The 14,729-nt window shown below is 39.7% G+C and overlaps 1 protein-coding gene and 1 pseudogene across 1 annotated transcript; one reads left to right on the forward strand and one right to left on the reverse strand.

Moving 5' to 3' along the window:
* The first annotated feature begins 1,961 nt into the window (after positions 1-1,961).
* Positions 1,962-10,956, forward strand: LOC117561223 (zona pellucida sperm-binding protein 3-like). The gene is made up of 9 exons (XM_034238517.1): positions 1,962-2,238; positions 6,999-7,300; positions 7,480-7,598; positions 8,395-8,498; positions 8,923-9,100; positions 9,763-9,880; positions 9,972-10,054; positions 10,242-10,324; positions 10,864-10,956. Exons 1-9 carry the CDS (start codon positions 2,076-2,078, stop codon positions 10,926-10,928), a joined length of 1,215 nt encoding a protein of 404 aa, XP_034094408.1. The 5' UTR covers positions 1,962-2,075; the 3' UTR covers positions 10,929-10,956.
* An 873-nt stretch (positions 10,957-11,829) lies between these two features.
* The window catches only part of LOC117561220, a 35,318-nt pseudogene continuing 32,418 nt past the window's right edge, over positions 11,830-14,729 (reverse strand).

Here is a 14,729-nt window from a genome sequence, read left to right on the forward strand (position 1 = left end):
TGGTCTGTGCGTTTGATCATCAGATCAAGGGGGCGTTGGGGAACTCCAGTTTGAAACCCGCTCCCGCCCCACTGCGTCAGGCCGTTGTGTTCTTGGGCAAGACACTCGAATTTGCTCCTGTGGGTATTGTCCACAGTAGATGACCATTACATGTATGATCTGTGTGTGTAATGTGTATTTGTAAAGCGCTTTGAGAGCCTTTGATAAAGCGCTATAATAAATATAAGGATTATTATTATTCAACAAAAATATAACACAACCAGGGCTAAAAGGAAAGAGAACATTGGACAGAAGAAATGGATAAAAAAACTGGGAAATTCTGATAAAAGCATGAAAAAAACAACAAAAAATAACATACAAAACCAGGACAATCCGTGAAGGGCGAGCCATACTGAATAAATTGATTCACTGAGAGGCAGAATCCACGGTGGCCGACAGGTGCCAACACGCTACAACGGCACAAAACACTTATTAGGAGGAATGCGCTGCAGCTTCAAAATGTATTCAGATATAAATACACAAGTGTGCCAATGAAGAAACATCTACTACAACAGCATTTAAGCGCTGCATAAACAAAACCCTCCAAGAAGCTCAAAACACAACAGAAACAGACACGTAGCTAACCCAGTAATATCTGAAGGAATCATGCGATCAGATTGTTCAAATAAGTCGATAAAACTTACATTTTAGATAAGTTTCCAACAATAACGAATTTGGTCAACTTCATAATCCTTCAACAAGTCCCAGAGAATAGAACATTAGAACATTTTCATTTCATTTCTTCTTCTTATTTTTGGTTCCTTTGCCTTTTGCCAGTCCCATCACAGCAGTTTTGTCATCTAAAAACTCACTGCTTCTTCATCAAGGTCGTCCCAAAAACTTGCTGCCATCATCATCATCATCATCATCATCATCATCATCATCATCATCATTAACAAACTGCTTCGCCTTCCAGAAATAAAAAGAAACACGAAAAAAATCCACGTCAACGTTAAACTACTGAACCTTTAACACACACACACACACACAAACAAACACACACACATACACTTACCACACACACACACACACACACACATACACTTACCACACACACACACACAAACACAAACACACACACACATACACTTACCACACACACACACATACACTTACCACACACACACACACACACACACACACACATACACTTACCACACACACACACACACATACACTTACCACACACACACACACACATACACTTACCACACACACACACACACACACACACACACACACACACACACACACACACACACACACACACACACACACACCACACACACCACACACGCACATCTACACTAATAATCAAAAGGTCAACAAAAAAAAGAAACCCAATACATAACAAAAAAATAGTCCCTCTCACAATTTAATTTCAGGGTTTTCATACTTGTTCCCAATAGTTGTATCGTATATATTTTTTTCAGATTATTAATATTTTATTTTTCTATACAAACCAATTATCTTGTCACAAATCTGTTCTGAAATGTCTCTTATAACTTTATAAAATCATTCAAAAATATTCTGATATTTTGGAATATATATATATTTGGACTCTGGATATTTTACATAATTCATACAGTATATTATAAATCATGTGAATATACAATATAAAAATGTGTCTTCAAATCATTTAAATGTGTAATATACGGGACTGATGAACACATAATATGTATGTATGTTTGTGAGTGATACTTTATTGTTTTATTGCTTATGAAAGACATAACTTAAGTGTTAGTGTGACCTTGGCTGGACTCATGATATATATCATTTACATGGAATAAAATGATTCTACAGGGCTGCTGCAGTAGAGTCATTTCTCTAAAATGCAGCCTGACAGATTTGACATCTGTGGTCGCTTTGAATGATCTCTTAATTGTTTGAATGAAGGAACAGTTGTGTGTGTTTGAACGCAGCTGAGTCTCATCAGGCTGCTGCAGGTGAACGAGGCACAGCTGGAGAGCAATCAGGTCACTCTGACAGCTGCTCTATAAAATCAAGCTGCTGCACTGGAGAGTGAGACAGAGGAAATGCAGAGTAAACTGTTCAGCATGAAGGTATCCGTGCTAATCGTCTTCTATGTGGTGTGTGGAGCTCTGTCGGCCCCTCAGAACTTTGACTGGGGCGTTCGGCCGGCAGTCGGCAGATATGGAGAACAGAACCGAGAGCAGCATGAAGTCCAGATGCAAGAAGGTAGAGTAATTGTTACTGAAATGTTGCTCAAAGACCAGGCAAGTGTTGAAGTGTTGGGTGCAAATAATCCCCAATATCTCTGTGCTTCAATGGTATGGTATTCGACTGAATTTTTTTTTGCATACTTCAAAAACTGTGTCTGACAACAATCAGATTTTTTGAATATTTGCTTATAATGTTTTGTTTCTTTTGGGCGGGAGGATATTTTACATGAGTCATATATTAGAAATGATGTTTATATCTGTGGAGAACATTTCTCTCGTCATGTGTCTTTTCACATGGTTTTTTAGATGTAGATTCAGAACTGACCACAAAGTAACTCAAACACTCTGCTAATATGTTCTAGGTGAACAAGCGATGGATTTAACAACGCTGTTACTTTAACTGTCAATGATTTATTCAATATCTTATTTTGCGTAATAGTTGCAACATTTCTATTCGTACTTCATGGATAAAGTAAATAAATCGCATGTTTGTGTAACCTGTTAACTGAAGTTCATTGACCCCTCACTAATGAAGACTAACTTGTGTTTCTGCTACACTGCACAACATTTGACATACCCTACCTTGTTTAATTTATATTTCTTGTAAACAATTCTTACATTCAAGATTTTTGAAAAATATTTATATTCTAATACTTCTTAATTCCTCTTGCTGTGTTTATGTATGCACCAGTGCAGACAATACAAGTTTCCACAATGTTGGTAGTACAAGAGGGGTAAAAAACATCAGACATCTTTGTCATGGTATCAGTGGCGGTTCTAGAACATTTTACATGGGGGGGGGGGGGGGGGGGCAAAGGGGAGGCAAGAGGTCATGCCAGGGTGGCATCGGAGGGCGGACAGTACGTGGTATTTTATACTATAACCTATTTATTGTTAATTCATGCCCGAACACAAGTGTTCTTAATGCACAAGAGAAACAAGGTGTTCAGACAAACAATCGGGTGCCCTTTGATTCCCCCAACCTCAACCATTTTAAATGAAAGGAAACTACAAAATGTATTTTAAAGCAATTAATTAATGGAACAGGTTGTTTTGCATTACAATGTAAAATTAAATATATATTTTGTTTTAAAAAAAATTGGTTGTCTACTTAGACAGACATATTTGCATGTGCTCACTAAGCATTATTACATAATTTAATATTAAACAAATCAAAATGGCCAATTATCGCAAAATGTTGCTAATATAATCATATGCTTGTCAACTTTAACTGATCAAAAATCAATTCTGAAAAAATACTTGAATTATCTATGAAATTGCAATATTGTCCCTCAGTTTGTTTCAACCCCGTCACGCCATATAATTTACCCTCCTATGAAAATAATGGATCAGTCCATGTGTGATCTGCATTGAGGGAATTACATCACAAAAGTGTCCGTTTCTTCTCACCTATATTTCAGTTTTTGTATTTTCAGATTAAGATTGACAAATTCAACATTTCAACTATGTTGTATGAATTAATAATAGTAAATAATTGTTTATTACAAAAATAAACTATTGTTTTGCAAAATATTATAATTGTGTAATGTCCTTGACTTCCATGTGGTGCCATATCTTAGCTAAACAAGGGCTCATGCCTACTTTTTGTCAAAAACTTCAACCATGTTACATTTTTTTCAAGGAAATTCCTAGTAATTATTTATATGTTGTGCCTGAGGTGGGAAAATGTAAGTAGTCCACTACCAGATGTTATGACCAAACATTTTGGTTTCATTTTTCAAAGATATAAAGTCCCAAAAGGCACCCGATTCAGAGAATACTCAGAATTCTGCATACTGTAAGTACTTAATTATAATTAAGTACACAAATGACATCACCCATCTCTTCAGAGAGCTACAGGTGACCTGTGCAGCAACACATTTCAATACATATTTGTCAATACTAAAAGCTGCTAGATTGAGCTGCTGTAATGGAATATGTAAGGAGAATAAGAACATACCATGTGGTCCAGCTGGAGTTTCATCTGCCTCCTGATTCCTGCCTCTGGCCCTCTTTCTGATACTTCATCTTTATTCCTCACCAGAGCTCCCGTTAGAATATTTCTTCACCGGTCAACATGTCCGTTAAAGTTTAAATCTTCCGGACAAAATGAGAAAAGTGCCGGTCAAAGGTCTTCTTTGTTATTTATTGAGCTTTAAAACTAATTGATATGATTCGATATTAAACTAATTATAGTAGATTAACGACATTATTCAAAAGTGAACAGTAATTTACAATAACACGGGAATAATAAACGGAGCACTCTCTCCCTCTCCTGACAGCCCGTCAGTATCATGCAGCTCGCGGATCAGTAATGAGTGACCCGACAGTAAAACTAAACATATCTATAACTAGTTACGGTAGTTTGAGAGGTAATTAAAATAGCTACGTGTGATATTCTAACCTGAAGTGTGTGTTGCTCCGCTCACCGCTGCAGGTGATCATGCAGAGATGCGTGTCGACTCGTCAGCAGCAGCTGATCTCTCTCTCCCGTCAGATTAGGCTTCACTCGCGTTTATGTCCATATCGATCAGATCCAGCTAGTTCTAGCTAATGATATGACTACCTGCTTATTAAAAGACACCTAAACAATAAGTGTCGCTATGCAACCGGGTGAGGCCACAAAGTATAGCACAGCATTATGCATTTGTTTACATGCCCACCGGAACCCAGAGGCATTACCAACAGATCAATGCACAATCAACCCATACAGGACATCTCTTTCTCCACATTACGTGTTAGACATTAGAATTGACCATTCTTGTCTGTCACATACTCTTTTGTCTGTCACATAAATGGTGCAAGTTGCGCAACTGATGCGGTATTGCGCTAAGCGGAAATTATTTTTGAACGGACACTTTGACCGGAGAGATTTAGATTTGCCGGTCTTCAGCATATTTTACCGGTCGTAGTCCGGTAATTACCGGCTAACGGGAACTCTGTTCCTCACATATTTCTTCTTCACTAATGTCTTCATCTCCTCCTCTTCCTCCTGCTCTGACCCTCCTGGTCTCTTCAGTGAACTCTCTTTTCCTTTTCCTCTTTCTGTTCATCCTGATCACTTATGTCTTTTTGTTGTTGAATCACTCCTATACTCTGGCCTGCAAGAGTCTACTTGTGAAAAGCACTGGTACATATGCTTGTATAACTTTACACGTTAGGGCCATGTAGCCTAGCTAATATGTAGCATATCATAAATATAACATCAAAGTATTGATCAAGCGCACACAGGCAGCTGTGTTTGGATCCAGTTTTTACGGTAAAGGATGTATCCTGGTTTCATTGATCTGGCCTCATGGCTGTGATGTGTTAATAGTAGGCTACCGCGTAGTTTAGCAAAGTGATCGATCTCCCAGCTAACGCTGTCTGCGTAGTATTTTGTAAGGTAACAGCGCCCGTCTGTTAAACGCTATTGATTCAAACGGCAGCGTTTTATTAATATTTAGTTTCAAGCTCTCGTCCTTAGTAAAACAAAACTAGTGGAAAGGGAAATGCTCCCAGGGGAAGCTGATCCATAGGTGCTGGGACAGCTCGCTCCCTCTCTGCAGCGGTGTGAGCCGCGGTCTGTGTGAATGCCGCTCCGCAGTTTAATGCAGGGCCGTAGCTGCGTTTTTAACGGGCCTAAAATTATATTTACAATTTTAACTAATGTAATGCTTGTTTTGTTGCTTGTGGAAATAGTGTAGGCTTGTTTTAGTACAGTTTTAAGGAAACAAAAGTTAGGGGGGCAGCTGCCCCCCCGTAGATCCGCCCCTGCATGGTATTGATTAAAGCTGAATGGATAGGTCAAACAACTAATTGGTTGACAAAGTGAGAATCAACTCTCCAAGTAGCTACACTCTTGTGTTTTACGTATAAGCTAAATTAAAAGTAACTGATTATGCAAAATCCACTTCTCCATGTCTCTTCTACATCAACATGTGTCCCCTCTTCTACATGTCTCTTCTACATCAACATGTGTCCCCTCTTCTACATGTCTCTTCTACATCAACATGTGTCCCCTCTTCTTCATGTCTCTTCTACATCAACATGTGTCCCCTCTTCTTCATGTCTCTTCTACATCAACATGTGTCCCCTCTTCTTCATGTCTCTTCTACATCAACATGTGTCCCCTCTTCTACATCCACATGTGTCCCCTCTTCTTCATGTCTCTTCTATATCAACATGTGTCCCCTCTTCTTCATGTCTCTTCTACATCAACATGTGTCCCCTCTTCTACATCCACATGTGTCCCCTCTTCTTCATGTCTCTTCTATATCAACATGTGTCCCCTCTTCTTCATGTCTCTTCTACATCAACATGTGTTCCCTTTGTGGAAAGAGACTCTGAAAGTTTCAGGAACAAAGATTCTCTCTCTTTTTGATCCATTTCTATAAAAACCTGTCTGAAAATGAGCTGATCAGATTTTGGCCACTTTATGATGTCATTTTTTTTGTCTCATGTAACCATTAGCCAATCAGCAACCAAGGTAACCCCCCCCCCCCTTTATCACCTGAATCTCCTCCTAGAGCACCATTGAGTTCTTTGTAACCAAATGTCTCTCAGAGGGGCGTGGGGAGGGGCTCCTTATTTTCATCTAAAGTAACAGACAGAGAATCATCACTTTGGAAACAGGGCTGAAACAGAGGGGATTATGGGTAATGATGCAATGATCTGTTTGGAGCCAAACACTTCAGAGACATGTTTGTATATATCTGAGACGTATAATATATTGATAAATGGTATAATAGGGGACCTTTAATGAAACTGATGGGTAATATTCCCCCTGCTTCCTAGCTCTCAATCAGGAGAAGCGGTCTTTCCGTGAACCGATGTCTTGGAAGTATCCGGAGCTGCCTGCTGAGGAAGAGCCAAATTACCCTCAAGATTTTGAGCTGAAGGCCCCGGTGGCATTTGACAGCGTCAGCGCCGTCTGCGGAGAGAACTCCGTCCGGGTCGAGGCCAAGAAAGACCTGCTGGGGATCGGGAAACCTGTCAGCGCAGCAGAAGTCACGCTGGGAGGATGTCCGGCCACCGGGGAAGACGCTCAGGTCCTTGTCTTTGAGTCGGAACTGCACGGATGTGGCAGCGAGCTTGTGGTGAGGGTTGAAAGAGGCAGTTCACACCAAGATCATAATGCATATTTCTCTTCTTGCTTTTGCTGAGTTTTCTTTTTTGTGTGTGGGGCTGTGGAAACTGACTGTACCATGTTGATGTCAAAAACAAAGATTAATGGAATGTTTTCTCAGCCTTTACCCTGCAGTAACCTGTGTTTCAGATGTCGGAGGCCTGGTTCATCTACGCCTTCATGCTGCACTACATACCCGCTCCTCTTGGGGACAGTCAGATCCTTCGGACCAGAGAGGTCAGCGTCAGCATCCAGTGCCAATACCAGAGGTCAGATGTTACACAATAGTGAACCAGAAAGATTTTCCTTTTGTCAATAATGGAAGAAAATTGCAAACATTTTAGTTAAAGACTGTCAGTGCCATCCCACGGCCTGTGCAGGAAGTCATTATATGACATATAATTTGGCTGATGCGATATTTGCAATCACCCATGAATATACAATACTAGAACAGCCAGAGTCCTCCAAGTACATTAGATTTAAAATAAGCCAAACCATTGAGTAGACTGAGCAGACTGTTGCTTTGCGTGTGGGGGGAAAAAATATGGCGTACCTTTTTGCAATCTGAGCAAACTGGACTTTTTAGGGAAGGTAGCTTTAAGAGAAAGACGTTAACATGAAGCTTTAAAGACAGAGGGTGACGTCAGGGATATTCAGACGGGACAGTATGAGAAATGCAGTTTATTTTTGGACATTAAAGCCTTCACATAAGTATAAACCTAAAATCTATTGGCTCATAATTGTTGCCGTCTGTTCGTTTAATGGTTGCAGCTGGTAAAAGTGGAGCTTATTTGAAAGGCGTAGCTTTAACCATCATTTTGTTTTCTGATATTTATATTTTGGATAAGAAACCTGGGAGTTACTTGATCAAATGTAGTCTAGAATTTTCAATCATTGCCACTGAATTGTAGTAGAGTGGATTTTCTTGACTTTGGTATTACCCTTTTACTACTCTCATACAATTATCCAAATATTGTACCATGAATTGCAGTAAAAATGTTCTTGATTTCTGGACTTTTTGAAAATGTGTTTCCGAATAAAGGTGTAAATGTCTCTTGTTTTAAGGAAGCATGATGTAAGCAGCGTGCAGTTGAATCCAACATCGAGTCCGTTCAGTGCCACCAAATCTTCAGAGGAAAATCTCTCCTTCTCTTTAAGACTCATGACTGGTGGGTGTTTCCTTTTCCAGCTTCATTAATTATATTAAGTAACTTTTCTGCTATGTCCTGTTGGTACATTTCCATGCTACTCAAACATTTCTATGACCAGTGATTTTATTTTATTTCCTTTAGTGTACAAATTGACATTCATGAGAAGTATATTAAAATACATAAAAGTAGCAAGCCAATACTTTATTACAAGTTTTTCATTTGAGATGGCTCATAAGTCCAGTAAGCAACAATCTGTAAACGGTAAAGTAAAATGACACATTGCAGTCCTTTTGCAAGTGGTAAATTATGTTAATGTGTGAAGTCGCATTTAAATAAATAAAAGTAGTACTGTTTTATTAAACAGTTGGTTTCTTATAATAGGAAACATTGTTGAGTATTTTGTTAGATTACCAGTAAAATAAAGGTTTATTCTTTGCCTCAGATGATTGGCAGTCGACCCGTTCGTCCGCTCAGTTCCTGTTGGGAGACATGATGAAGTTTGAAGTTTCAGTCAAACAGTTTCATCACGTCCCCCTCAGAGTGATGGTGGACAGCTGTGTGGCCACCGTGATCCCGAACATCGACACCGTCCCCCGATACGCCTTCATGGGAAATAACGGGTCAGTATAAATACACTCTTTTAAAATCTTAGTTGAACCCTTGTGTTGTGTTCGAAAGCTTTTACCGTTGTCTAAAGTCAAAGATGAATCTTGATTGGGCCAAATTATACACCCTTTTTTTTTATAGAGACTCTCAGACTTGGCTAAAATTGTCAAAATCAGTTTTGTAGTGTTTATATAGCTGTGGTGGAGGATATCCTGAAGCCTTGCTCTGATTTAAAAAAAACAAAACAACTAGAGCATAGTTATTATATCATTTTACTTGTCATGGGAGACCCGAACACAACATAAGGGTTAAAAAAAGTAAGACCATCACGACAAATACAAATCTTGTTCAATGCATTACAAACTAAATTTGATATGTAAAGTTATAAAGGCACAAATACTTAGAAATGTCCTTTAGTGATATAGGAGACATTTTGTGTTTTGAAGTGGCAACATTTGTTTTCAATTGGGGAGAAAGGGATATTATTTATGACTGCATCTTTTTAACTCTTTGGTTTACATGTTTAGACTGAGTGACAGTTACCTGTGTCTTGTCCATCTTACAGCCCTCTGTATTTCTTTCAGGTGTCAGTCTTAAAGCCCTTCTAGCTATTCAGGTGTCTTGTATGTCTTCTGTTTTGCATTCAGATGTCTTGTCTGTCCTGTGTTGTGTTCAGGTGCCTATTTGACAGTCAGCTAACCGACTCCAGCTCTCAATTCCTCCCACGGGCGTATGAAGACAGACTGCAGTTTCAGGTCGAGGCATTCAAGTTTCAACAGGACGAGCATGGCGTGGTGAGATTTAAATATCGCAAACTTCCTGTTTTATATAAGACGATGTCTGTTTTCTAAGAAGACACTTGAATGAACACCTCCTGTGCATTAGATCTACATCACCTGCAATGTGAGAGCTGCTCCAGCTTCTGCCGCTGTTGATGGCACCAATAAGGCCTGTTCCTTCTCCAACGGGTAAGACTCTATCAACACTACAACTCCCAGCATCCTTTGGTCTGCGAAGAGAGGGGACTTCGATGTGACATGTTTGCCTGTTGAAGTTCTAAAAGTCAAAGCGAAATTGATCACATTGCTTTAGATTCTTATTTACCACATTTTAGAAACTGGATCAGTAGTAAGGGGCAGAGCTTTTCATTGACAGGTGGAGGGAGGCCAGCGGCAACCATCGAGCATGTTCCTGCTGTGACACAGACTGTAGGACAGGAAGTCACATGACTGGATCCGGTGAGGATGGATAACTTTGATATATTACTGACTTTCTAAGCTCCTTTATAAATGATTACCTTATTGTTCTATTATAACATTTGACAACCCTCAACTGAATTATCCTTAACCAATATTATCCATTATAACAAGTTTGTGCAAAAATATCAAGTTAAAATAATTAGACATGGCCTTTCATTTGGAAACTAATTTATTTTCTATGTTAAGCTGTGGGAATTTGTATCTACTTTCAATAATACAACCCAACAATTTTTTTTGTCCAAAGCAATATTTATGGGTGTTTTTAAAAGAAAGTTAACAATGTAAATTCGACATACTGTACTTAAAAAAAATAAGCTACCTACTTTGGTAGTAGACTTTTAGCTTTTCAAGTGAAAATGTAGGGGGATGTTTGTATTTAAAAACTATGCTGAAGGTCCCTCAACTTATTTACTTAGATAATCAATACATTATGGGATACCTTTTTTACTAAATGTTTTTTTGAGGTACAAATGGGAGGCTGTGATGTTTACTAATCATTAAGGGTTTCTGTGTTGCAGAGGCTCAGTGGGAACAGGAAACAGCTGTTGGACCAATCACAGTGAAGGAGAGACCTCTGTGGTGAAAGTGCAAAATAAAAACTTTAAAATGAATTTAATGCTGTTAAAGATCTTTATTTATTTTTGAAACCTATGCTCATTGGAAGAAATCAAGATGAGTCAGCAGTGACACATGGTTGTTCAAATAGATTGGATAGCTCTAAGCAATGGTAAACCAAGAACAAATACATTTCTTAAATGCATTGATGTAAATTAAACTTCAAACTTATGATCCCAACTCTAGCAAATATCAATTAAACACCATAATAATGTTTGGGAACATTGTTATGAAACCCACGGCTACTACCCTTATTATAGGTAAATAAACACCACATTGATGCATCACATGTTGTATGAACATCCATGAACTATACAATGGATCTGTAAACTGTTTCTTTCAATTGCCATCATTGACATTTTTTTGTGCAGGTATTTTACAGATCAGTACACTAAAATATCTAAAAAGTAAGCCGATGAAACATTCATTTGAAAATCACTTTTCCGAGATATTGCTGCAGAATAACACTTGTATATAAAATAATCAAATGCTATGAATATTTAATTCGACACATTCACAGAACAAACAAATGCTGATTAGTCATTGTTTAACATTGTTCAAAGGTCTCCTATCATGCAAAATGCACCTTTTCATGTCTTGTATGCATAGATATGTGTCAGGGAACTCACAAAGTGTCAGGAAACAAAACCATCTCTCTTTTCCTCCATACCCAAATCTCTAAAAAAACGGGGGAACGGAGCTGATCCAGATTTGCATCCGATATGACGTAATATCGGAAATGTGTGCTGGCTTTACACCCACGGCCCAATCAGAAAGTTGCTACAATGCATGATGTGTTTTGGAAGTAATATGGTCTGTTTATATTAGCATCGCTAACACTCAAAGCTAACCTGTACTGGAGAGGGTGTGTAACAAAAAAAAAGCATGAAATAAAAATACTCAGCTAGTGGTAAACCCACAAGAGAAAAAGCATTTGAGCTCCATACTGTTTCAGAAATAATCCTTGATGTGAACAAATTATGGCATTTAATCATGGCAGCATTTAGCTGACAATCTGCCGGCAGAGAATCTTTACAGAGGCCTCAATGCTTGCCTTGCCACGCTCAAAAGGGGGCGGGGCCAGCATCAGCCGAGTTCAAATGTAAAGCTACGACCCTGAATCAGCGTTTCTGTAACAGGGCTGGAATAGAGGGATATGAGGGATGTCTAAAATTCATGATCTGTTTGGTATTTTGAGCAAAACACAGACATATCTTTCAAACCTATAATATATGCCTAAAAATAGTATACTAGGAGAGCTTTAAGGCAGGAAATGCAGCCATTAAAATTAACTGGACATTGGATGATATTCTGTAAATCGTAAAATCTGTAAATAATAGAAGTAAGTATTAGAGAAAAACAAAAAATATCAAATGGATGTTCTACTCGGTGTGGTTGACAGGAGAGATGATCAGAGAGGCAGAGTTTTTGCCACCATGATTAAGACCGGGACAAAAGTAAGGGTAGAGTTTCTCAGTGAAGCAGCAGCCAGTGAAGGAGTAGATCAGAGTTGCATCAACATCATAAAAGGAGACCAGACCCTCCTCATAATCCACAAACACCCCCACCTTCTCAGGCTGAGACTTCAGAGAGAGACGAACTGAAGGACCAGCACAAGCTTTGTACTCATTCTTGTTCCTCAACCATATCACCCAACAACCATCCTGAGGAGTCAGTGCGATCTCTCCCTTCCTGTTGATCGACTCTCTGACCACTCCTACATCCCACTCAGTCTTCCCTTTGACCTGAACCTCGTAATAAAATATTCCTGAAGAGAAACTCTGCTTTGCTAAGACACAAGGACACAAGGACACAAATCAAATCTCTCTGGATTGTCTGGGAGATTTTTCGTCACATTACCATCTTTCACTTGTTTTCCATCATCAGACAGGATGAGTTCAGGATGTGCTGTATCAGGATCAAGAGTCACCTCCACCTCATACTGCTGGACCCTCTTCAGCTCCACCTCAAGCAGCTTCTTCATCTGTTTACTGAGCGTCTCCTCCAGCTGAGTCACAGCTCTCAACACAGTCCCCTCATATGAAGGTGGACGGACCCTGACTTCTGTCCAGTTCTTGGTGGGTGGAGCAGTGTTCAAGAACGTGAAGCTTTGGAGGAGGTGGAGCTGGTCTTCAGAGCGTGAGAGCTGCTCCACCTCAGAGCTTCTCTTCTTCAGCTCAGAGATTTCCTGTTCCAGCTCTTTGATGAAGCCTTCAGCCTGTTCCTCTGTCTCTCTCTGCTTCTCTTTGATGGTGTCGATGAGCTCGGCCTGGCTTCTCTCAACAGACTCCTTCAGAGCGGTGAAGACCTGAACACCATCTGCTATCTCTCTGTCTGCTCCTTCCTTACTGAGCTCCACTGAGCAATTCATCTCCTGAATCTTCAGTCGTCTCTTCTGGATCATCTGCTGAATTTCAGCCTCTGTCTTCCCCAGCTCAGCCTTCTTTCCTTCATATTCTTCTTTCAGAGGAACAACATCATGTGTCTTGTGGTCTAAAACAGTGCAGAGCATGCAGACACACACCTGGTCGGTCTTACAGAACAGCTCCAGCAGTTTATCGTGCTTCACACACATCCTGCCTTCCAGGTTCTCCACAGGGTCGATCAGCTGATGTTTCTTCAGGCCTGCTCTTGTCAGGTGAGGCTCCAGGTGAGTCTCACAGTAGGAGGTCAGACACACCAGGCAGGACTTCAGGGCCTTCAGTCTGGTTCCAGTGCAGACGTCACAGGGTACTTCTACTGGTTTGACAACTTGTTGCTCTGAGCTGCTACTGCTGGCTTTCTGTTGAGCTTACTGTCTGAACTGAGCAGCCATCTCAGAGATGAAAGTGTTGACCAGAAGCTCAGGTCTTGGGAAGAAGAGCTTATTACAGTTGGGACACTTAAATGAGACATTTCTGTCCCAGTGTTCAGAGATGCAGGCTTTACAGAAGTTGTGTCCACATGGTATGGTGACTGGATCAGTGAACACATCCAGACAGATGGAGCATAGAAACTGATCTTCAGTTGGCAGAAAGATGACAGTAGACATATCTTCACTCTGAAATAGTGTGCAAAACAAGATTTTTTATTTAGTATGTTTTGTATTATTTGTTCAAAGTCAAACAATGGGTTATTGTGGCTCCTGTAAATCCCATCCGCACTGTCTACCAGGCAGGGATGCAGTCAGTGACGCAGGAAGTTTTGAAGAGATAACATCAGTATGAGTGAGTCATATTAGGCATTCATGTAATGGATGCCAAAATCCAATGTGTCAAACTCTTTTCACAAAGATAGTATTTTTTTTGTTGCATTGACAACATGCGGTACATATAAACCACTGTATTGACACCACTGTTTCCAACTTCAGTACCTGAATGTACCTTTTAATTTTTAACTAACTTAAATCATAATCATTTTATCATTGGTACATTTTTCATGCAACTCTTATCCTTCGTTCCGCCCAACGAGCCGCTGGTCACCATGGTAACGAGCATTTAAATGTATCGCCCTGTACAAACATGTTGGGGAACAAGTCCGACTGGTCTGCAGTGTGGCGTGTGAGCTTGTTGATTCACAGATAAAAACAGCGTTCACTGTTAAAGGAATTCAAAAACGTTTCATTTAGTTCAAATGGATAATGGGGCAGATATGAAGTCATCTAGCTAAAGCCCCCCTCAGCCTTCTATGGTTTGAACAATTGTCCAGATATTAGGCTAAGTTTTAAGTATTGTAGATGTTTTTACACTTAAACGTAATATACCACTGTTAACTTGTTCCTTCTTGTTTT

Source organism: Gymnodraco acuticeps, unplaced genomic scaffold, assembly GCF_902827175.1.
Source record: "Gymnodraco acuticeps unplaced genomic scaffold, fGymAcu1.1, whole genome shotgun sequence".
Lineage (NCBI taxonomy): Eukaryota > Metazoa > Chordata > Actinopteri > Perciformes > Bathydraconidae > Gymnodraco > Gymnodraco acuticeps.

Excerpts from the sequence above, each read along its gene's own strand:
- LOC117561223 (XM_034238517.1), top strand. The coding sequence starts at position 2,076 with ATGCAGAGTAAACTGTTCAGCATGAAGGTATCCGTGCTAATCGTCTTC. Across the intron at positions 2,239-6,998 it reads TGAAGTCCAGATGCAAGAAG|CTCTCAATCAGGAGAAGCGG; the intron begins GTAGAGTAATTG and ends CCTGCTTCCTAG. Across the intron at positions 9,101-9,762 it reads GCCTTCATGGGAAATAACGG|GTGCCTATTTGACAGTCAGC; the intron begins GTCAGTATAAAT and ends TGTTGTGTTCAG.